Source organism: Lasiodiplodia theobromae (assembly GCF_012971845.1).
Source record: "Lasiodiplodia theobromae strain AM2As chromosome Unknown scaffold_26, whole genome shotgun sequence".
Lineage (NCBI taxonomy): Eukaryota > Fungi > Ascomycota > Dothideomycetes > Botryosphaeriales > Botryosphaeriaceae > Lasiodiplodia > Lasiodiplodia theobromae.
The window spans coordinates 88,975-112,130 of NW_023336467.1; the positions used below are offsets into that span (position 1 = coordinate 88,975).

Here is a 23,156-nt window from a genome sequence, read left to right on the forward strand (position 1 = left end):
TCCAGTGCTGCGACAGGTCATATCACGCTCCCACGTTCCGTCGGCTGCACACCAAGCTTCGACCTTTCTTCTTCACCTCCTGCCAAGCGCTCTGTACATGCTCTGTCCATTTCACGATAACAACCCTACAAAGGTCCGTCCTCCGCCGCTCCGCCGCGCAACAAGCCGTGTGCTGACGCCTGCTGTACCTCACTTCAGCTCCACCACAATACATAATCACCGCCACCAGTACATTCTCACCCCGCACATCCCGCCTGTTTCCACCACCTCCGCAATTCCCAACTCCCAATTCGCCTGCTCCACAACACATAATGGTCTCGGGCATGGTGAGCAGACAGACTACGTTCCCCATGCAAAGCAAGGTTAGTCTCGCCCGTGCGCCTTCCTCCTCCACCCGACACGTCGACTCATCACCGCCGCAGGCCGCCATGCCTTCCCGCCTCACCGATTTCGGCGCTGTCAGGTCGCCCGAGGACGAGCGCGCTCCCGGCGCCGCTCTGCCTCCGAACAACTACACTAACGGCGCCAACGGCTGGAGAGGCAGCAACATTTGGGGCAATGGCGCCCTGGGCACAGGCTTTGCCTCGCGAGAACGTGCGGATTTTCCTGCATTTTCGCCCGCCTCGCGTGCTAATGTGGGCTTAGAAAATGGCTCATTCAGGGCCTCGCTACCGGAAGAGATTGAGGGTAAGACTGGCTCCGGGTCCCTCGTAGCCTCGTCCGAGTCAGATCACTGGGGTCCTCGTCGCACTACTCCATGGAACACGGCAGATACTAGCGCCCAACCGATAAACTCGCAACGAAGAGCATCCAGTGTCTCTCCGGTCAGCCAGGTCCAGGCTTCCCAGGCGTACGCGGACCCTTCGCAGCCCCGGGCGTATCCCGTCGGCCGTGCTTCAATCGCCGGGCAAGGGCTTGGCAGCAAGGCTATGAACATGCCCGGAAACTTTGTTGGCCGTCGTGCAACAGAGGATGGCTACGGTGTCGACTTTGCAAGGCTGGTGGAGTTGGAGCAGCGTCAGCGCTCCACAGACTCGATGAGGTGGACTGACGCGCAGCACCTCCACTCTCCAACCGAGGACCGCCGCAGCGTCGCCAACTCGGAATATTTCTCAAACTCCAGCGCTACGCAGTCTCGAAGTGGTAGCCTCCCTCCTTCTCGCCACGGCTCCGACCCAGTCCAGTACCCTCAAACTACCGATGCCTTCACCCGCTTCCCCGGTGCTCGTGGACACACGGCATCTTTGTCACAGACAAATGGCCGTTACAACGAGCGGACCGACTCCATGGCCAGTGAAGTCATGTCCTCGTTCGCGCGGATAAGCATTGATAGCAAAGCACCCGATCAGCCTTTGCCATTCCATAAATCGTCCTTCAGCACTGCCAGCGGCGCTGGCCAATTTGGACATTCATCTCACGCATCATCCTACTCCCGTGCCACTCTTGGCGACATTACCCAGAATGTTCTTGGATCTGACGAGGTTGGTGCCGGATCCTTTACGCCTGACGGCTTCCCTTCCCAATACGACCAGACTGTCTCTTACAGAAACTATCAGCTCGGAAACCGTGGATCGATGACCCCTAATGGCGACTTCCGCACGAACTACTACTCGACTGGTGGTACCCCACCAGTCTTTGATCATCTGTACCCCTCGCGGAGCGTGCAAAACGGCCGGCCGGGTCCCGACGGCCACTCCGTCCTGCTTGACAGGAAGCTCCGTAGTGTGCAGCAAGAACAGCAGGCGTTCATCCACCCCGGATACCAGCAGATGCTTGCTGCACAGTACGGTCGCCCATTCGACGCATATGGCTTCCCTATGCATATGGGCGGAATGTCCCCTGGAATTCCTATGCATATTCCTACGATGCCCGGGATGATTCCGCAGCTCGAGCCCCCGAAGGGTCCCAGACAAGAAGAGAGTGGTACCGGGCTCAGGAGTGCCATGCTGGACGAGTTCAAGCACAACAGCAGGAGCAAGAGATATGAACTCAAGGTAAGCTTGATTTCCATGCGCATGGCTTGACAGGACAGACTTTGATTGTATCAGGACATCTACGAGTACATTTGCGAATTCAGCGGCGACCAGCACGGCTCTCGTTTCATTCAGCAAAAGTTGGAGACTGCCAACAGTGATGAAAAAGAACGGGTGTTCAAGGAGATCCAGCCCAACGCCATGCAGCTGATGACGGATGTTTTCGGCAACTATGTCATCCAGAAGTTTTTCGAGCACGGAGATCAGAGCCAGAAGAGGATTCTGGCCAGCAAGATGAAGGGTCATGTTCTGAACCTCTCGTTGCAGATGTATGGGTGTCGCGTGGTGCAGAAGGTGAGGAACTCTGGTTCTATTCATTGGATTTCGTTAACATGGCGTAGGCACTGGAGCATGTTCTCGTCGACCAGCAAGCGGAAATGGTGAAGGAACTTGAGAACAATGTTCTTCGGTGTGTGAAGGACCAGAACGGCAACCACGTCATCCAAAAGGCCATCGAGCGCGTGCCGGCTCAGCACATCCAGTTCATCATCGATGCCTTCATTGGCCATGTCTCTTCGCTTTCGGTTCACGGATACGGATGCCGCGTCATCCAGCGCATGCTTGAGCATTGCGAAGAACCGGCTCGCCGCGCCATCCTTTCCGAACTCCACGCATGTGCGCCGACGCTTATTCCCGATCAGTATGGCAACTACGTCACCCAGCACATCATCGAACATGGTGCCCCTGAGGACCGCGCCGCTATCATCGAAATTGTCAAGAATCAGTTGCTTGCTTTCGCCAAGCACAAGTTTGCCAGCAATGTCGTTGAGAAGTGCCTGATCTTTGGCAGCGACGATGAACGTAGGGAGATTATGATGAAGATCTGTGAGAGGCCTGAACGAGGCGAGTGCACGCTCGTGATGCTCATCAAGGACGGATACGGCAACTACGTTATTCGTAAGTCACTCGCGTGGGTCTTTTGGTGTACACATTGCTGACGACGAGCAGAAAAACTGCTTGACACGTTGAACGCGACGGACTACATGACATTCCTCGATCACTTGCAGCCTGAGATGAACAAGGCCAAGAAGACGCTCGCAGGGAAACAAGTCCAAGCTGTAGGCATTTCTGCTGATGACCAGCGTAAACTTGCTAACCAGATCGAAAAGGTCGAGAAGAAGATGCACAGGTTTGACAAGTATGAGCTGGTGCCGGACTCAGTGCAGCGCAACAGCATGAGCCCGACTTCTCTCAACACGCAGCCTTCTGTGCCGGAGACGCCCAAGTCGTCGACGACGGATGACAAGAGCACGCAGCCAAGCTCGCCCAACACTGCCGGGACCAGCTCGCCCGAGCAAGAGCGTGCGACCAAGGCATAAACGGCCACTCATGCACACTCGTTACATAACCCGTGAGAAAGCTTAATGATTCGGCGTTGGCGTTCGAAGATACACACTCTGTTTCATATGCTACCTTACGATCCCTCGCTACGGCGTTTGATGGATGGAGTTTTATGGCAAAAGAAAAGGCGCAGGCTCGCATGCGCAACGCCTTTACGCAACACCCATGTCTTTCACTAAGGATACCCGCTACCCAGGGGTTCGGTGATTTCGGCCTCGCGTTTCTGTTTTTTTACTTCGAGCATCTGTACTATTTTTGAACTTCGCTTATTTTTTCTTGTTTCCTCTCCGCGCCTCCTCGCAGCAGGCGAAGTCTGTCAAAGTGGCGAAAAAAGACGAGAGCAAGGGCGCACACAAAAAGCTTGCTGTGGAAAAGGTACCCCCAAGCTGCTAATCATATTCTGTCTGGTGGAGTTTGTTTTCTGCAACGGAGTATCTGCAAAGCTAGGAGATGCGTTTCGGAACATGACGGTACCCCGGTAGAAAAGCTGCTTTTCTTACAAACCAACGCTTCTGTCCAGATTCTGTTTACGGGGCAGTCGAGTAAACAAGGCATGATGCGTTTGCTCTTCGAATCTCGTTCTCTTCTTTCACTTCGGGCGGCACCTCTATCCGGAATAGGGTGGCGCATCAGTAGGATAGTATAGCCAGGATAGAAACACCGAATTCTTGCCTTGGCTTCTCATCCCCCTTGACGAATGAGCGAATGCATAAAGGGTTGAATTAGGGCGGACAGCATCGGTCCTTCAATACGAGTCAGCTGCCCTGAGCGCCTATAGGAAGCTGGACCCTGACACTAGCGGCAACTCCACTGGTGTTGTGGTGTGCTGGCTGGAAATGGGCGAGCAGCTCCGAAACCGGACCGAAGCGCAGACCAGGCTCCCCTACCGGGCCTGCCTTGCTGCATGCCACTTCGTTCCCGCCCGCCGCCAATTCACGCGTATTTCTTTTTAGGCCGACGAGATCGTCAATTGCATCACAACCACTCGCTCTCCGTCCGCCCCCCTCCAGGCGACTCTACTCGGCTTACGTCCAATCGCTCGGGGGCCAATTCCTGGAGGGCGCGCCCAGCAATTGTCTCGAGCGCAACGTTGCCCGCCTGACCGACCATACATCCCACCTAAGGACGCACATCCGAGTTATGTCGACCCCGCGCTTGACTTTCCTCTACCCACGCTTCATCCGCCCCTTCCTCATCTCCGAGGCAGGCGCATCCTGTGCCTCGTCCTCTTCTCCGGCACATCGCGCCGGGGTGAAACGCAGATCGGCGAGACAGGGGCAGGCAACATGTCGGAAGGCGACAAGCGGAGGAGCAGGAGCGAGGGCGTTCGGGACCAGTGCGCACATGCGCCAGCCCCCCGGCCCGGTGCAAAGGTACGGCACTGCAAACGAGCCGCTGCCATCGCCGGCCTCGAGTGAGGGTGCTAGTGGAGGGAAGGACGCAAACACGGCGGCGGCGGAGAAGGACGCTGGAGTTGCTGCTGCTGCTGCTGGAGCTGTCGCCGGCGCTGCGTCAAAGACATCTTCGGCTTCGTCGTCGTCGTCGCCGCCGCCACCGCCGCCGTCGCAACAGCAGGACCCGCCGCAACATCAAGGCGCCGCTCAGGATGCGAACGCCCCGCCTAGGGCCGCCTCGCCTACTATCTTCGAGACGACTTCGCATGGTGAGGCGCCTAACGAGCCTCCCAAGCCGGCGCCAGTAGCAGCCAACGGTGGCAGCGAGACCGAGTCGAATCCGCTGGAGGCGGTGCTGCGCATGCCGCCACCGACGTCGCGGCCGGTGCACCTGACGACGCCGCGCTACATACACTTCTTCGACACATGGTCGCTAGTCAAGCAGCTGACGGCGTCGGGCTTCACCGAGGAGCAGAGCGTGTCGTTGATGAAGGCGATCCGCGCGCAGCTCAATGACAATGTCGAACTCGCGCGCGCCGGCCTGGTGGGCAAGTCGGATGTGGAGAACGAGACGTACCTGTTCCGCGCGGCGTGCTCGGAGCTGCGCACTGAGGTAGGGAATAACAGGAAGGCGGAGAACGAGAGGATGAGTACCCAGCGAAACCAATTGCAGCACGAGGTGGACATCTTGGGGCAGAGGCTGGGCCAGGATACGAGTCATCTGAGGGAGGAGGTCAAGGGCATGTTTGACGACAGGAAGATGGCCGTTAGGATGGAGCAGAAGACGATGGAGAGCAAGGTATGCTGGACCTCTAGTGTCTGTGACTTGACGACTGACATGAACCCAGATCCAAGAGCTGAACTACAAGATCACCGTCGCGCTGAATTCTGACGCGCGTTCTGAGGTGGAAGGTCTCCGTTGGATCATCACGCGCCGCGCTGTCACTGCTCTTGTCGTTGTCGCCGTCGCGATTCTCGCGACTTTGCGTTTCTCATCATACATGACGCATACTCAGGCGCTGGAAAGAAAGAATATGACTAAGCCCGCTGCAGCAGACAAGAAGCAGGAAGAAGCGCAGGATAACAAGGCAACTACAAGCAGTTCAGGTGCCTCCCCAGTCCATGCAAGTGGTGGGGTGGATGCAAGCATGGGGGCCTGGGCTGACAGTCCGGTGGCCAAGGCTTTGGGAGAACGGGGTGCTGGGGATGGAGTCATGATCAGTGAGGGAGGGGTGAGCTTGGGTTGAGCACCGACAAAAGTCTCATAACAGCGGGCTTGTCGAGGGAAGGACGCTGTTCCCGGCCACGGGAAAAACCTACCTTGACCCATTGCGGATCGACAAGAGAAAGCCTGGAATCCATCATGCAGGGGACAACCGTACCTACAGAATATCGAAAGAGGCAGGCGACAGCTGCAGAAATCACGCAACTCACAAATGAAGAATAACCCAAAGTAACTAGATAAGCTTACTTTTCTGCGGTCACACGGCGTGGCAACACGATCGTGTTGTACTCGTCTGGAAGTCAGATCTGTCCTTGCTTCGTTCGCCTGTCCTTTGCCCCTGAAGAAACGTCCGAATGGAGCTTTGTGCATACTGATGAGCCCAGCATTGCTGCCCAGGCCCACCGCTGTTCTTGGTTGCGTGTCTGTTGTACGAAGAAAATCAGCGTAGCACGGCGTCAATCCACCGCATGTCTTCTCGACCTTTGGATCTCTCTCATCACACACACACCCCACGGCTTTCCCCGTCACACTCCCGATCCCCAAATCCACCATTCCCCTGTTTGTCAAAATCCAAATCCATCCGCCACCCGAGTGTGACACGAGTTGGCCTCCCCTCTCCCGGGTGGGTGATACGACGAGAATTCCTTTCCACCCCGCCTCCCCGCTACCTCTTTCTCCACCCTCATTCCCCTAATGTCCCTCCGTCACACCTCCTCCCTCCCCCCCTTGCTCCGCTCCGCCCGCCGCCGCCGCTCTCCCCCGCATCCTCCATCTATCTCTTACATTCCCCGCCACTCGCCACCGAGGCTCTCTCATTTCCGCGCCCGCATTCCATCAGACGGCCCGCCCCTCCCGCATTCTTGCTTTCCAAGGCGTTTTCAATCCCCTTACATTAGTGCCTATCAGGATTCAGGGCCTGCATGGGGTGATGATGATGGGGATTGGGGCCGACTCTTCCGTGGCGAAAAAGGCACTGAAAGCTGTCGTCCGACGGGGGGCGGGAAGCAAGTGGTGTGTGTGTGTGTGTGGCATGGGCAGCAAGCTTCGGTAACGGAGATAAGCAAAATCCTTGACTTTGTCACTCTTGTGTTGTGTGCCGTAGTATCCGAGTTGGTGGAAAGCAAGCAAGCGCGGCAGTGGCGGATTTTGTTTTTCCGTTTTTCTAGTTGTTGTCACTGCTAGCTAGTGTATAACCATCCAGAATTTGGGAGGGCCATGACGCGTTTTTTTTTTTTTTTTTGCATATCACAGACGTGTCGTTGTGATAGCTAGCTGGATTTGCAGGCGAGCTCTAATATTAGCGCAGCTTATCTTGCGGTGATGGTTAACTTAGAGTTTAAGGCTTCGAATCTAGATGCTTCTGAACTTTTTAGAAAGAAGCTTTAACGATTTTATCTGAAAATACTTCAGGCGGTTTCTTCTGCACTTAATTTGGAACAGATTAAAAAAAATGCGTACCAATAGATAAAAGAATTTCTACACACGTTTTATTCAATCCAGTCCCGATAAGCATGAACACTTTAACTAAAACGCCCGAACAATATATTGGCCGTGGTTGGTACACGTGCTGGCAAGGTTTCCAGTGCCAGTCGGACAGAAGGTCCCCTGAAGGCGATATCGACGGCGGGTGAAACCTGAGTGAGATCTCATTCCATTTTTTTTTGCCTCCACTGGTGATCTGACTTTCCACAAATTCCTCGACGGACCATCCCGCCTTACGAGACAATATGTCTCACCGCCTCCTTTTTTTTTTATCGACAGCCACGTTCCCCTGCCTCCGATTTTTATTATTCCCTTTCACAGTTTCACCTCCTTCTTCCCGCTACTACCGAGACCGAAGAGGTGCATAGCGACCTTGCGCATCTGGATCTCCTCGCTGCCCTCGGTGATGCGGTAGCGGCGGTGGTGGCGCCAGATGTGCTCAAAGGGCAGGTGGCGGCTGTAGCCCATGCCGCCGTGGACCTGGATGGCGCGGTCGGCGGCGTCGGTGCACAGGCGGTTGGCAAAGTAGTTACACATGGCGACCTTGTGGCTGAGCTTGGTCTCGACGTCGTCGGTGCCCGGCGGCATCTGGTCCATCTCGGCGGCCGTGGCGCGGATGAGCAGGCGGAGCATCTCGGCCTGCGTGGCCAGCTCGACGAGCGGGAACTGCACGGCTTGGTTGGCTGACAGGGCTTTGCCGAAGGGCTTGCGGGAGTTGGCGTGGATGACGGATTGGTTGATGCAGTAGGTGGCGGCGCCCAGCGAGGAGGCGGCCTGGCGGATGCGGTTCTCGTGCACGAAGGCTTGGGCGATGGACAGGCCGTCATCGTCCGGGCCGAGCACGGCGGACTGGGGGACCCAGACGTTGTCGAAAGAGACGGTGGCGTGGTCGGTGGGCATGTTCAGCGTCCTGTGAATTATCAGTGATGAGCGATTCAAATCAGCATGCCTACGAGCGGCCATACCATTCGTAGCTCTCAACCTTGATCCCCGGGGTTTCTCGCGGTATCACGAAGCACGTAATCCCCTTCGCGCTCCCATCTTTTCCACTCGTGCGGGCAAACACAAAGCAATGAGTAGCGCGATGCATGCCCGTCTGCCACATCTTCCTGCCATCGATCCTCCACCCCTCCTTCCCGCTCCTCCGCTCCCTCACAGCGCGCGTCTCCATCCACGTAGCATCGCTGCCATGGCCGGGCTCGGTCAAGCCGAACGTAATGCTGACTTTGCCATCCAGGCGGCCGTTGATCAGCTCTTCCTTCTGGCTATCATTACCGAAGCGATGCACCATGACGACGTCCGGAAAATTGCCGACGACGCTGTGCTCGTTCTGCAGGTCGTTAAACAGGCCGAGCCCCTTGGCGGCCAGATGCTCGCGGATGACGGCCATCCACAGGTTGCTGCCATCGTGGCCGCCGTACTGGGCGGGCAGGGCGAAGCGCCAGAAGCCGGCGTCGTCGGCCAGCCGCGTGGCCTGGGCCAGCAGCGCCTCCCATTCCGCGCGCGGCAGGCCGTGGCCGTCCCAGTCGGTGCGGGCGTGCTCGCGGCGGTGGTCGAAGAAGCGGTTGTTGTCGTCGCGCGCTTGGAGCGGCTGGATGGTGCCGGCGATGAAGTCGTCGAGGCGGGACAGGTACTGCGCAAGGTCGGCGGGGAGGGCGGAGGTCAGGGCGGGGGAATCGGTCGTGGTGGTGGTTGAGACTTCCATGGCGGTGGTGGTGCAGGCAGCAAACAGTGAGGAATTGATGGATAAATGAAGCTGCAAAAGAGGAATTGGCGCGACCTGCACCTTCTACCTTGTAATTCGGAAGACTGCGGAGAAGACGCACGCCATGACTAGGTTGGGTGAGTTGTGATGATGCTGAGCCCGAGGTAATGCATCAGATTTCCCTTCTGGGGAGCTTGCGCACGGGCTTTTGCGGGGTTTGGTAGGGCTGACGGATTGATAAACGGTCGACGGCGCGGAGCAGCGGGTTGTTTTGCTTAATGCGGGCGACTCCACTTCAATGGGATTTTACGCCCTTTTGGAGCCGAATTTGAGAGATTTACTAGGGACGCCATCCTCTACTATATTACGAGGCCAAACTTCCAACTTTTGAATCACCGAGCTCTTCGACCAAGTGCATGCCATGTCATTCCGGCTAAATGGAAACCGGAATGGGCGCTGATCCCCCGCGCGCCTTCTCCACTCAATGCGGGGGAGACCGTCACCACCAAATTACATCCAGCACGAGCTAACAATTATTCGGCATGTAAAAGACCGAATTGCAAAATATTTAAAATGGGTCCTGCTCCGCCCGTCTGGACTTTTCTTCGATTGGCCCGGAAATATTTCACTTCACAATTGACAAAATCCCGCCAAAATGCGCAGCTCTACAGCTCTTCTGTTAATAGCAGCGAAAATAACAGCTGCACGGTATGAACTGTCTATATCAAGTACCAGCCCCTACAGCTTGGCTGTTAGCCAAGACGACCGGACAGTCGTGGACAGCATCGAGATCCTAACGGGAATTTCCAACTACACTGCCACGTCCGTCTCTGCATCTGACGCAGGAGAAATCACCGACAATGGAGGCCAAATAGCCGCCGAGTTTCTGAGCGAGACTGTTGCAAGGATCCAGGTCAATGTCAGCAGTTCATATGTCGGCGCAGAAATTTCCAATGCTGAGGATGCTCTGAGCTATGGCGTCTGGGAATATCCGTGGTACGGGAAGGTTGCCAATGAGAACGTAACATACGAGATCAAGGGAGTAGGAGAGGCAGAAGGGGTCAATTGGGCCAATGCACGTACGTTACTCTGTCTACGCATCCCCGACTTTTTCTGACATGCACAGGTGCTCCATTCTACCTGACAAGCGCGGGCTATGGCGTCTACATAGATACACTGGCAATGGGCTTGTTTGATTTCAGCAACCCCAGCAGCACAAGCTTTGTGTTCAACAGCAGCAGCTTGACTATCTATCTCATCTTCCCCACTGCTGAGAATGACTTCAAGTCCATCCTCACGCAGTACGCCTCTCTCTCGTCGTACATTTTCATGCCCCCGGATTCGGCCTACGGTCCCATCATCTTCTCAGACAATTGGGAAACAGACTTCCACGGAGACGTGTCCAACGCGCAGGAAAACTACTACGACGTCATCAACCATCTGCACGACAATCAGATCCGCGCCAGTGCCATGTTCGCAGACCGCCCCTACGGCACCGGCAACGGATCCTGGGGAAACTTCGACTTCAACCTCACGGCATACCCCACGCCAGAGGAGTTCATCAACAACCTCACAGACTGGGGATTCGACTTCCAAGTCTGGGTAGCCAACCGCGCCACGCCCCAAACGGTGCTCTGGAACGCCTCCATCCCCAACGACTGGCTCTTCGACGTCAACCACAGCGCCATCCTCGGCGGCCTCCCCGGCCCAGCGCTCAACCTCTCCATCCCAGCCGCCTACGACTTCTTCGCCTCACACCTCTCCGCCTTCACCGACCTCGGCGTCAAGGGCTACAAGATCGACCGCGGCGAGGAGAACGAGATGCCGGTATGGGAGCAAAACGTGCAAATGGCCCTCTTCACGCAACTCTGCCACGACAACATGGCCGCCGCCTGGGGCACCGGCAACTTCTTCTCGTTCGCGCGCTCCGCCGTCGACCGCTCGCGCAGCCACACGGCCGTCTGGAACGGCGACTCGCACGCCAACTTCACGGGGCTCGCGTACAGCGTCGCCAGCGGCGTGCGCGCCGGCCTGCTCGGCTTCTCCATGTGGGGGTCCGACACGGGCGGCTACATCCGCAAGGTCGGCAACCCCGTGCCGGGCGAGGAGGTGTGGGCGCGCTGGATGCACTTCGCTGCGTTTAGTCCCATGTACGAGCTCATGCTCGGCACCGGCGCGACGCCCTGGTACGAACCGTACTCGGCTGATCTGGTTGCTGTGTTCCGCGAGACGGCGGCCTTGCATCATGCGTTGTTGCCGTATATACGCAGCTATACTTACGCTGCGCATAACACGACCGGCTTGCCCGTCATGCGCGCACTCTTCCTCGAGGAGCCTGGCGACGCCGAGTCTTGGAGTGGGGAGTGGGCCGATGACGAGTATTTCTTCGGCGCTGAGCTGTTGGTCGCTCCCATTGTGGCTGAGGGCGGCGCGCGTGATGTTTACTTTCCCGGCTCGAACGAGACGGCGTACGTGGAGTACTTCAATAAGAGCGCTGTCTTTTATGGCGGCGAGACTACTTCGGTTACGCTCGGTCTACATGACGTCCCCGTTTATGTCAAGGCCGGCGCCATCGTGCCCCGTGGCGATGTCTACAGGGCGAATGATAGGTGGACCGAGAACTGGACACCCTACCTCGATATTGAAGTGTTCCCCGCATGGGAAGTGCCGCGTTCTGTGTTCAAATATTACAACAAGGAGAAAGGTGAAGAAGTGGAGGTGGTGATGACGGTGGATGAGGAAAAGAAACAGGTGAAGGTTGAGTATGGGGATCTAGGCTTCAGTGGGAGTGTGATATTCTATGTCAAGGGTGACGTCAAAAGGGTGGACTTAATAGCTGGCGGCGGTGAGGCCACAGTTGATGGCGTTTCTTCACTGTTTGAGGTTTAGACGATAGAACTGTCGAAAGAGTAGAGGCGATGGAAACATCATTCTATCCGTGATTACTATTACAGACATTACAATATCCGTATAAACCATCCTACCCACCCGTTATTTCTCCTCCAGCACCTCATCCTCGATGCTACTCATAATTTCCTCTGTGTCTGTCTCATCACTCTCGAGCGCTGGAGTGACTTCATTCTCCGGTGAGCAGTCACAAAGCTTCCCATACACAAACACGGCAGCAACGCCACGTCTGTCCTCAATATCGCCACTCAAGGAAATCTTCACCATCTCCCCCTTTCTGATCCAATACACCACGGGCTCGTTATACACTCCCCTCGTAGTTGTCGCGTCGAACGTAAAGCCCCTAACCTCGTCTCCTTCACCAATTGCGAACCCCACTTTAACCCCCTCTTCCACGAACGTAGGCACAACCAGCACATTCGTTTCGAACTCCCTTTCCATTGCCGTCGTCCCACCCGTCCAGTCGCATAACCCAGCCGCTCCCGCTTCGTCCGATGGACCCGGCCCCCACCTCTCCGGATACTCCAACGGAAACACCCCCTCCGCCGGCGGATGCAGATGGCCCACACTTGCTTTATGTCCTCCTCCTGCTTCCATCCTTGTTTCTGCTGTCTGTCCCTCTTCGTATCTTCCCTTTTCCTCCTGGTCCTGACGTAAGAACCTCGCCACGTCCCAAAACACGTGATTCCAATTATGATAAACGGCGTTGCGCAGTGCCGTATGTAGTGTGTTCTTATCCGCATTTCGGAACGCGGAAAGGGCGTCGGCGGGACTTTTACCGCCGTTCTCGTCGCCGTGGCTGCAGCTGCCACCGGCGGTAGTCGTTGTTATGGATTGGATGGCCCGGATAACAGTGCCTATGTCAACATCGGTATTGGTGTTGCTTGTATTGGCGGCAGGATTGGTTGCAGTTTGGATGAGAGCAGGGTCGGTGACCCAGGCCTCGCGGAGCCGAGTGCTGACGGTATAGACGGCTGGTTCATCGCGATAGTCGACTGCGATGAAGGGTGGCTGGCCGTAGAGGTCGTCGTTGTTGAGGGCAGAGACGATGTGCATTTTTGCAGCTGAAAAATGCGGAGGCGACGGATATCTTTAGAAGCAGAGATGAGCTATTCACTTAAGGTTCAAGAGTAAGAGAGAGGTTTATACTATGCTTTTGAGCAGGTTTCGTGCTTCAATCCATCAAGTGATGTGGTAAGTCGTTGTCTGTTCTGCAACGATGAGCTGGACGGTACAGGTAGCATATCTATTTATAGTGACTTAGTGACTTAACAGGCTTTCCCTAAGGATGCAGCCCCCAATCCTGTGCTTACACGATGACTGGGCTTCGTTGGGCTGCCTGCTGCGCGAGAACCACAACGCACTTTCGAAGGCTGTGCTGCCTAGGACCCACATGTGATTGGTTCAGACTGCTGTCCATCCAATGGCTGTGCCGTAATACAAGACAAGCTTGCTCATGATTTCTCATGGCCCTCTAGAGCCGTTCATTCGGGCTCTTCTCAATTCGCCTAACATCAGCCTTGGAATTAACAGGCTGCACTGCAAGGCTGCCTAATTGTTACGCGAGCCAAGCATTCCCGAAGATTATGTCCACCATGGAAAAAGGCAGCATTGAAGGCTTCCATGCCAGGAGTCATCTCATTGATGCTGGTAAATGAAGCGGAATTCTGCCTGTTCAGATATTCAAAGTTAACAATGCATGGCAATAAGGACAAAGCCTTGAACGGTAGGCTCTCTTTCGAAGGGCAACGCAACACAACGAATAAATCGCTAAATATGAACAATAAGATGCAGTAGGGTTTATTATGTCGAAATATTGAAAGCAATAAGTATAAATACATCGCAACCGTCATTGAGCTCTGAATGGCTTCGCAAACTTTCCTTTTTGGGTTAGTTGATATGTGCGGTTGAGTAGAAATATCACCATAATTGGGAACGCAGATACCGTAGAGCTTATCTCATACTAGCGCCCAAGTTTCTTCCTGTCCATCTCTTCTAGTGCGGTCGCGGACCAAAGGAGAAAATTCTAAGAAATAAAAAGAAAAACCGCAACCGCCTTATCTCAGTACATCCCCACTTCCTCAATAGCCCACACTAAATTATCCAATGTTCACAACGGTGATCACTATTGCCCTGCATCTAGCCCAGAGCCTTGTCTACACCAACTGCTGATGAAACTGGCAGGGAAAAGTCCCTGTTCCTGCGCCGATCAGCAGTATCGATCATGCCACGCCCCCACGCGCAACTCGCCGATCGTGTTGCCATTCTTCGCAACGGACCCATGCCATCCACCCCGGAGTTGACCGGAAAGTCGGTCACACACCCACGCCGATTACAAAACCGTCTCCCTATCGCTCCCCATCTCCGACCCTCATCCGGGCCGACACACGCACACACGGTGCTGAGTCAGTCTTTCTGTGAGAGAGGGGTCACCACGCAGTAGTGGTTCGCCGATCTATCAATTCCAACAGCCGCTAAGAAAAAAAAAGTGATTTATCGATCCGTCCGGTTGGGTACCCACCACACTCCTCTGAGGCTTGTGAAAGCTCAACCCCCCGGTCCCCGAAAAACCCCGGCCGCGCACACACAAGTTCCGACCTGGCGGAAGTGGGAGGCGCCGAAGCATCGGGTCCCGCAGCCACAGTGTGACAAGGCTGTATGCGCAACGACGATTACGAACAACGAGCAAATCGCGGTAGCGAGAAAACCGCACCAGGATTATATATATATTTTTTTCTCTGTTGCCTGGAAGGTAGCGGCGTTGGGGGAAGCGGGAGACATTCCTCGTGCGATGTGACGTCTCTCAGAGAGATATGATCGGAGAGGAGGGGAATCCTGGTACGTGTATCGTAGCAGACGGAGCACGGCAGCGCTGTAGATGCTGACGAGAGAGGACGACGGCACGTGAAAGAACTGCAGGCTGCATTAAAGATACTTTCACCGGCTCAACACGGTATGACACTATCGAACATGACATGAGCATTCTTCCGAAAGTACCCAATACCAGGAAATAGAAAAAGCAATGAGTAGGCAGCAGATCTACCTGAAAGGAGAAATAGCGGCGGTGAAGATCATTGCCCCAAGTATCCACACCTGCTTGGCCCATTTTCTTCATGTCTCTTGGTCAGCGGGGGTGCCGTCGGCGGAGCGGCGCCAGCAGGGTAGCCTGGCGGGATTGGTCTCATGAGGGAGGGGATGCCTGTGGGCGCTTGTCGCACCTCAATCATTACTTTTCGTGTAGTCACGCCGTTGAATCATGATGACTTATTGCTTTTTACTAATTCTGGCCGCTTCACTCCTTTGCTGGCACCATGCCTCACTCTTTTGAGGCACCACACAAAAGACATGAGATGGGAACATGTGCTCCGGGAACACTAGCCCCCGATAGACACCGAGGTTCCACGGTCCAAAATCTTCCAATCCTTGTTGCAGTGAACGAAGAATATCTATCAGGACGAAGAAGCAGAAAGCAGGCCAATAGCGTTAATTTGCCCCCCCAAAAAAATTTCGATGCCCCGTCATTGAAAAATCCCTTCTCCGCTAAGAACGCCCTTGGTCTCGAACGAGCAAGATATCAGTCCTGAATCCAACAGCCAAATCCATGTGCCTGGTTAACTTTTCTTCCAATGCTAAAACATAGAATCTCCAAGACGCCCATTGTGGGGACAGAACAAAAGCTCAACAAAGGAGAAGTGCAAGTGAGAGAATACTTCGACAAAGTAGATAATGATGCAATCGACGGATCATACGGCTGGCACCTGGATTTTCGCCTCATACTGTCCTCTAACGCGAGGACGAGGGCGGTCTGGGCTCAGTCGATGTCGCACTTAGACGCATCTGAACTCCATCACGGAGAGGGAAAGTGCATACTAGATGCCCAACAGGCATGCAAATCACTTTAACTGATGCTCGTCAGTTCTGAGACATCAGCCCCTTAAAGCCTCTGAAGCCGCCGGTGCCGGATTTGGACGTGTGATCTTTCTTCTTGCCAACGTTTTGGGCGCCGCCTGCATAAGAACAAGGATTAGCTTGTGTGTCAATGACATCCGCGCCTCACTTTTCTCGGCTTGTATCTTCCCTCGGAGGCCGGCATGCTTCCGATATCGAAGCAACGTGCCAACTTTACTCAGTGTAATCATTGTGGTGGAACTCACCTCTGCCATAAACCCGGACTTCCGACTTTGGTGTTATTTTTGCTACCTTGTTGTCCTTATCGCTGCCGCTGCCATTCGTATTGGCGCTGAATGTACTACGGCCATCGGATGAGCCGAGCGGCTCCGTAGGATTGAACGCGTGGAACCGAGGCGCATGTATGGTATCAGTGGGAGACTGCGGCTCAGATGTGGGGCCCAGTGTGTCCATAGGATGGAATGTTCTGGTTGGAAGCGACTCGCTGCGCTCGGGACGTGCTGTGAAAGGCCGGTGACCGTATCCCGAGAATGAGGAGGTCGGGTAGTTGAACTCGCTGTAGTCATCATCAAACTCATCATCGCTGCGCACATCCATCCGCAGTGGCTCGGCGTAAGTTCTGGGGCCGTAGCGGTTCGCGAAACTTGCCCCTCTACTGCTGGCGATGCTACCGCTTCCTGCGGTGCTAGGCTTTCTGATGAACCCGCTGGAAGAATGCTCATCGATGGGGCTGTGTGCGTCGTGGCTTCCATGGCCATTCCCGCCTGTGCGACCTCTTGCGTACGACACCTCAGCCTCAAGAGCTTGACATTTCATCTCCAGTTCAGTGAAGCGGTGGAGGAGGCGGTTGTGCGTCTTCCTCAGTTGGTTGAATTTGGAATGGCTTGCAGCAAGAGCCGAGTCAATCATCTGCTGCACTGATGCAGGAAGCTGAGTGGGGTCGTGCTTCGTGTCAATGTCGACCGGTTGGCGAGATTCGATCTGGGCAAACTTGCGGTCATACGCCCTAGCAATTCTGTTCCGTTCAGCGTCTTGGCTGTCGAGCTTCATGTTGGCCAACTTGAGCTCATTGCGCAGCATTTCTTGCTCATCCTTTGCGTGTTCGAAGTCAAGCTCCCTGAGCTCGAAGTCGCGCAGCCTCGCCTGCAAGCTTTCGATCTCCTGTTTCAGCGTGCCCATTTCTTCCAACTCCACTTCGATGGACTTGAGGTTTTGCTTTGAATTCAGTTCCCTTGCTTCCGCCTCGACAAGAAGTCTCCGGAGACGTTCGCAATCTTTCTCCGCCCTGGCAAGTTTTGCCTTGAACAACTCTTCCTCGGAGTGCCACTGCTTTTGCTCGTCGCGGAAGGTCTTGAGCTTCGAGCCCAGTTCACCCTCCCACTTCTTTGACTGATTCCTGCCGGTCATCGTCTCCTTCTTCAGCTGTGCGTAGAGCTCATTCGCCTTTTGCAGCTTGGCCTTTAGCGTTCTGTTGGTGTTGATTAGATTTTGCGTTTCCGCCTCAACTGTGGCTTCCTTGATATGTCTCCGCTGAAGTTGGCCGATGTGGGATAGATGCTGCGCCTTCAGGTACCGTTCGAAGTTCAGGTCGTTGCGCAATAGCATGACCTCTCGTTGCAGGGTTGCAAGGTTTTGCGCAAGCCGAGCGTGTGTATGTGAGAGCGGATAGTGGTTTGCAGAGAGTGTTTGCGTAAATGCTTCAAGCCGAGGTGAAGCAAGAAGGGCTGAAGACGTTTCCAGGTTCTGTGGTTGCTCCTTTTCAGCAAGCTGTGGAACTGTAGCTCCTGGTAAGGTAGGACTATCAGGACTAGCACCAAGAGGCTGGGGAGAAAGCTTCCTAGGATGCGCAAAATCCTTGGAGGAGGGATTTGTCAAAGTGGTAGATTGAGTGTTTCGCCAACTGCTGCTGGGCTTTCCGTCTGTTGGAGAAGTTGTTCCGTCCTCGTCTAGTGGAGGTATATCTTCAGTTGGAACTAAAGAGACATGGGCGGGCCGTGCGGTTGGCTGCGGGAGATCGGGTAGCTTGGCGGTTGGCGGTGGACCGGGGTCATCTAAAGATGCAGACACTGCCATGCACAGGCTCATGCATTCCGTGACGACATCGGCAGGGTCACTCTTGAGCCAACGGCTCTCGCTCATCTCCTCCTCGGCAGTCATGTTGAAGAAGTTGGGATGCAAGAGATGGACCTGCCGGAAAGGCTCGGTGCGACGTCGAATAGCCTCAGGATCCAGAACCAGGTCGTCTGCACCGAGATAGTTGATGTTCTTCAGGAACCTCCTAGGCTTACGAACGTAGCTCATGAGATTGACGGGAAAGAGTCCATAAATGAAGGTAAAGTAGTATAGCGCGCCGGGAGCCGATGTTTCCGGGTGATCAAAGGCGTGCTCGAGTCTCTCCCAAGTCGGATCGCTACGATCGTCGTCGGAAGAATCCTCGTCGGAGTCAGTGTCGATAGCTTCTTCCGTCTTTTGGGTTTCATTTGGCATTGGCGCGGTAACCTGGTCCCAGCACAAAACTCTACTGTAAATCAGGAAAAGCTTCGGCATGTGAGAGACTAGTACACGGGTGATGTGCGGCATGAACATGATGAGCACGGTGAGGGCCATCTCAACAACCGTGGCAGACTTGTCAATCATCAAGCATTTTTCGAGGTTCTCCACAAGCGGCGTTTCGGAGACCAGGTAGAGGTGTGGGGGTTGGACGCGGACAAAGGTACAGAGCAGACCCAGGGCTTGGACTCGATGTTTGGCTTGGACGAATAGGTTGTTCAGGGAGAGAAGCAGCTCCTATTAGAAATTAGGTTGGGGCCGCTTGCCGGCAAACGGGCGCCAACGTACCTTGGGCTTGCGGCGGCCGTACATGACCAGAAGCGACTCTATCTCGCGGGCAACATACTCGTCTTCGGGGGTAATGACGTCGCTCTCTCCAGTCGGCATGCGAGTGCGTCTCAGATAGCACTCCAAGAGCTTCTGAGTGTACGAAGCAGCGGCTTGGGCGTGCTCGGCGTCGTCGTCGCCGTCAGCTTCATAGGCCAGGATCCCCAGCACGAACTCGCGCGCATCCTCAATTTCGTCCCTCTTGTGGCCTACACCGTCTATTACGGGCTTTATAACTAGATTCCACCATTGCGACAGACGGGCATCGCCGCGAATGGCAGGGCGCACTTGGCGGAGGACGCTGAGGAATGCGCTGCGCTTGATGGGCTCGTCCTGAACGTGGTTGTTGTAGGTCTGCAGCAGCTCGTCGTGCAGGCGCTGCGAGTCCTGGTCATCAATGTCGTGGTGCCTGTCGACGAAGGCTTCGATGGTCTGCTGGAGCTCGTCGGGCAGCGGGTATGCGACGGTTGGACCGGCGAAGACGGACTCAAGCGCCTTGACGGCGTCCTTTACAGAGCTGCATTCCTAGGTCAGCGCGGGCGGAGGAGAGGAGAGCAGGAGGGCGTACGCGGCGGCCATTTGCGCGCGCTCCGCAGTGGGTGCGGGATGCTACGACAGTTCAAAGCCGTTCGCAAAAAAGTGCGGCATAGTCGCGCTCGTGGGCGTGACAGGGTCGGCGGGGCGAGCTTGCTCGCTGATGTATTCGCTCGAGTCGTGGTCGCCGGCTGCTCCCGCCAACCACAGCGGCAGATCAAGAGGTCGCTGGGACTGATGGAGCTGATAAGCAATGTGACGACGCCGTCTGGCAGTAGCAATCTAATAGATTATCGGCTCACGTCGTTTCGTGCAGCGCTCTGTGAATTGTGACCCAGACTGCCGGGGCCTGGCGCATCCTTGGCCGCCGCAGAGGCCAGGCTGGGCAGGCGTGGGCGCGACCATCCGAGCGCCCCCCGTCATTATCTCCGCCATAACCATAACGAATACTTTCACATAACGTCACCCAGCTGCGCCATCGCATGTTGTACAGCGCCTGCGCTGCTCTCGTCGCGGGCGGCAGGATGCAGATGCAGCCCCCGACGGGGATGCGACGCGTCCTCTCGAATGCCACTGTCCGCGCCGCCCAGAGTGATAGGCTGCCGTAGGGGTTGTGCCCCGGCCGCTGGGACGTTAGAGAAAACGGGCAGACGCCGCCTAGCGCCTCAGCACATCCCCCAGGACCTGCCCAAAAAGCTGCTGCGCTCGTTTCCGCCGGCCCCATCCGGAAGCCTCAAGAGCATCGCTCACGGCCCAAGCTTTGTGACATTGAGACACAGGACAGCCGTCAGCGTCATCGGTCTGCTGCCACCCAGCCCTCAGCACTAGCAGCCGATGTGCCGCGTGCGAGGCGCCTCAGCCATGCAGCATCCTTTGGAGAAGAGAGGGTCCATCCGAGCGCAGTGATAAGGTTAGCCGGCGGACATTGGGCCTCCAATGAGTTTCTGGCGCCGATGATCGCCGCCAGGTGCGGATGTGGGCTGAAGCCACCCTGCCGACGCCCACGAGCACAGCAGCTCTGAGATCGCAGCCGATCCACGCAAGGAGGCTACCGCTCGCGCGAGCGTCGTCACGGCAGCCATTCCCCCTGGTGTGGCGGCCTGAGGTGCCACTAAAACGCGCTTGCACAAAGTACCTGCAGCTGCATTATTATTCCTTCCGCTTAGCCATTCTACAGAGGGGTATTGCATCCGGAGCCTGGCGTTAATTTATTTTCGCTCATGTCATGGGCAGTTGAAGCTACCGTCCGGACGAGAGTGTCGAATTGACTCTACATATACGTCCATACGATAGCTTCAACTACTCATATGTTGTTTTGATTTTTTTTTTTTAAAAAAAAAGCTGAGGCATAAATGCCCTATGCTATTCTTCGCGCTAGCCTTCGGCTGCAGTGCCCCTCAGTAGCCTCTGCTGCAGAATCGGGCAGGATCTTAAGCTCCCCCGGCCCATCGGGGTGCACCGCATGGCGACCCTCTCTTCAGCGTCTGACGGTGTGCAAAGCTGCAAACACCGTACATGCGTCCTGTCGTCGCGCGCATAATGCATCAAACTAGTCCACTACTCAGATGTGGAAAACTTTGCACTTACAGAACAGCATGCCACTGCTGCGTTCTGGACGCGGCGCGCTCGCGGCGTGGTTAGTTTAGGCTGCTTCGTATCCGCGCCCCATCAGACTACCGTTGCAAGCATTGCTCATAACGCATGTGGTAAGTCGATGATAATGACGCCGTCGAGATAAGAAAGCGACCCCACGCGACTGTTATTGCGGTGCGCGAACGGCCGGGCGATCAGGGATTCTGAGCCTTCAGGGGACCATCAATCAAACTGGGCGCAGCATCGTTGCCGAGAGGGCTGACGGCCAGACGGGACCTTCCATGAGGCTGTCGTCAAAGATCGAGCCTCGGCTAAAGCTACGTACTATCTTCATCACGGCGAGCTACCCTTATTAGCCATCGTCCCAGCGGGCTGAGATACACGTCGAATCCTCAAATTTGCCATGGGTTGCAGATTAATTAACGTCTCATTCGAGAATGCTTCTCTCGGCCTCTGAGTGCCACTGATCCACCCATCTTTTGTGGGGTGATGCTGTCTTAACTACTCGTAGCCCGAGATCTGGCCAAGACAGCCATCGATTTGGACGCGCGCCAATCTCCCTTTTGCCGGCGGAACCGACGCAACCAAAATCGGCGCCCAATTAAGCCATGTGGTTGCAGACAGTGCAACAGGGCTGTCGTTAGCCTCTGTTCATCGTGTTGCCGGCACCTTTGGGGTTGTCGTCCTTGAAATCATCCCATGCGCGCGCCTTCATCGTCTCCGCATCGGCCTTCTCCATATTGTCCTCATCCGGCTCCGGTTGCATTCCTGACTGCTCGCCGCCCCCTTCAATGATACCTCCCCTCTTTCTTTCTTCATCAAGGTACTCGTCGATGGTCATGGTGGGTAAGCTGTGATCTGGTCGGAAGACCCCTTGCTGTACCCTTTGTCTGTTGTCAAGAAGCGTGAAGGGTCGCAGCGGCTTTCCGTCTGCGCTTAGGATAGGCCCAGTGCGGTTTGACAGGCCCGCGAGAGGGGCATCCAGGCGCTCCGAATAACCATCGCCTCGGCGGTCACGCTGCCGCAAATCCTCTGCAGTGGGGCCCGCATTCGGTGGAGGCGCAGGCGGAGCCATTGCCAGAATCTGCAGTTCCTGCGCTATCGACTCGAGGGACGCAAAAGTCTGGTGGACGCAAAGAGCAATATTTGTGAGGTGCAGCTGACGCAGAGCATCCTCGTCATTCTGGAAAGCGGCGGGATTTTGGTTGAGATGCTGGACACCAGTTACTAAGAGACCACGTGATATCGCCGACGAACGTACCTCGAGCTTCGCTTTCAGCTCTTTCTCGGCTCTAAAGCGGGCAATCTTTGTCTCCCGTCTAGCTGCGGCATCTGAAGTAGATGCAGTAGAGAAGGAGTTGGGGGACTCCTGATACTTCTCGTAGAGCTTGGCGTCGGGCTTAGACAAAACGTCGTAGCTATCGAGCAACTTCATGAATTTTTCGTAGCACCCTCGGGCACTGAGAAGTGTGGCCTTGCGGTCTGTGCCAACGATCCTTTGGAGCAGCTCAGCCAGATGGTAGTTAATGATCATGTATCTGCAGAGAAGATGAGAAGATGAAAGGAAAGATCAAGACGATGCATCCTACTGAATATCCCCCGACGACACATCCTCCAGAGTCTCGTTGGGGCTGAACAGCGAAACGCGATCAGCGACTTTCAAACACTCTTCATAGGTGGCGATAGCTGAGCTGAGCTTCTGCTGGTAAGCATCGCTGTTTGAGTCGTAAGTAGCCTCGAGGTCTTTTCTTTTGGCCTCTGCACTTGAAAACAAAGCGCGAAGGCTCTGCGGCTGCTGTTCAGATTCGTTGCTCATTTCCGACGTCTGGGGTGGTAGGGATGTGTTGTTGTGTTGGAGGTTGTTGCCGCTGAGAAGGAACCTACCTGAACTGCATGGAAAATCATCATCACGTGCGCCGTGTCTTAGCGCGTCCGCCATGATGCGCGCGCACGGACACTCGCGACCCCCGGCCACGACATCCGCTGCGTCACACGGCCAGCTTACTTCCAGTTGTTTGCCTCTCCGACACAAGACCCTGGAGAGCAATCCGACCTCAGCACGGACTGCTAATTCAGGCAGCTGCGACGCAGGCGTTTGCTGCTTGCACCTGCTGCATACAGCAAACGACGGGTCATAAGATACATCTCTGCGCCAT

At 55.5% G+C, this 23,156-nt stretch overlaps 7 protein-coding genes across 7 annotated transcripts; 3 read left to right on the forward strand and 4 right to left on the reverse strand.

The window, feature by feature from the left end:
• Positions 1–311: 311 nt before the first annotated feature.
• On the forward strand, positions 312–3,352 carry LTHEOB_8242 (mRNA binding protein pumilio 2; the record flags this gene model as incomplete). Its single annotated transcript, XM_035517698.1, has 5 exons — positions 312–362; positions 423–1,994; positions 2,049–2,327; positions 2,375–2,930; positions 2,982–3,352. The coding sequence occupies 5 exons, from the start codon at positions 312–314 to the stop codon at positions 3,350–3,352; spliced, it is 2,829 nt and encodes a 942-aa protein (XP_035370362.1).
• A 1,366-nt stretch (positions 3,353–4,718) lies between these two features.
• On the forward strand, positions 4,719–6,015 carry LTHEOB_8243 (MOZ protein represents a chromatin-associated acetyltransferase; the record flags this gene model as incomplete). The annotated part of the gene is made up of 2 exons (XM_035517699.1): positions 4,719–5,567; positions 5,617–6,015. The coding sequence occupies 2 exons, from the start codon at positions 4,719–4,721 to the stop codon at positions 6,013–6,015; spliced, it is 1,248 nt and encodes a 415-aa protein (XP_035370363.1).
• Positions 6,016–7,790: 1,775 nt separating this feature from the next.
• Positions 7,791–9,180, reverse strand: LTHEOB_8244 (Acyl- dehydrogenase; the record flags this gene model as incomplete). The annotated part of the gene is made up of 2 exons (XM_035517700.1): positions 7,791–8,385; positions 8,441–9,180. 2 exons carry the CDS (start codon positions 9,178–9,180, stop codon positions 7,791–7,793), a joined length of 1,335 nt encoding a protein of 444 aa, XP_035370364.1.
• A 655-nt stretch (positions 9,181–9,835) lies between these two features.
• LTHEOB_8245 (Glycoside hydrolase family 31) lies at positions 9,836–12,069 on the forward strand (the record flags this gene model as incomplete). Its single annotated transcript, XM_035517701.1, has 2 exons — positions 9,836–10,259; positions 10,307–12,069. 2 exons carry the CDS (start codon positions 9,836–9,838, stop codon positions 12,067–12,069), a joined length of 2,187 nt encoding a protein of 728 aa, XP_035370365.1.
• Positions 12,070–12,171: 102 nt separating this feature from the next.
• On the reverse strand, positions 12,172–13,143 carry LTHEOB_8246 (uncharacterized protein; the record flags this gene model as incomplete). The annotated part of the gene is made up of 1 exon (XM_035517702.1): positions 12,172–13,143. One exon carries the CDS (start codon positions 13,141–13,143, stop codon positions 12,172–12,174), a length of 972 nt encoding a protein of 323 aa, XP_035370366.1.
• A 2,856-nt stretch (positions 13,144–15,999) lies between these two features.
• Positions 16,000–19,452, reverse strand: LTHEOB_8247 (Hamartin; the record flags this gene model as incomplete). The annotated part of the gene is made up of 4 exons (XM_035517703.1): positions 16,000–16,094; positions 16,242–18,783; positions 18,835–19,390; positions 19,442–19,452. The coding sequence occupies 4 exons, from the start codon at positions 19,450–19,452 to the stop codon at positions 16,000–16,002; spliced, it is 3,204 nt and encodes a 1,067-aa protein (XP_035370367.1).
• A 2,188-nt stretch (positions 19,453–21,640) lies between these two features.
• Positions 21,641–22,816, reverse strand: LTHEOB_8248 (TAP42-like protein; the record flags this gene model as incomplete). Its single annotated transcript, XM_035517704.1, has 3 exons — positions 21,641–22,213; positions 22,262–22,538; positions 22,590–22,816. 3 exons carry the CDS (start codon positions 22,814–22,816, stop codon positions 21,641–21,643), a joined length of 1,077 nt encoding a protein of 358 aa, XP_035370368.1.
• Positions 22,817–23,156: the final 340 nt, after the last annotated feature.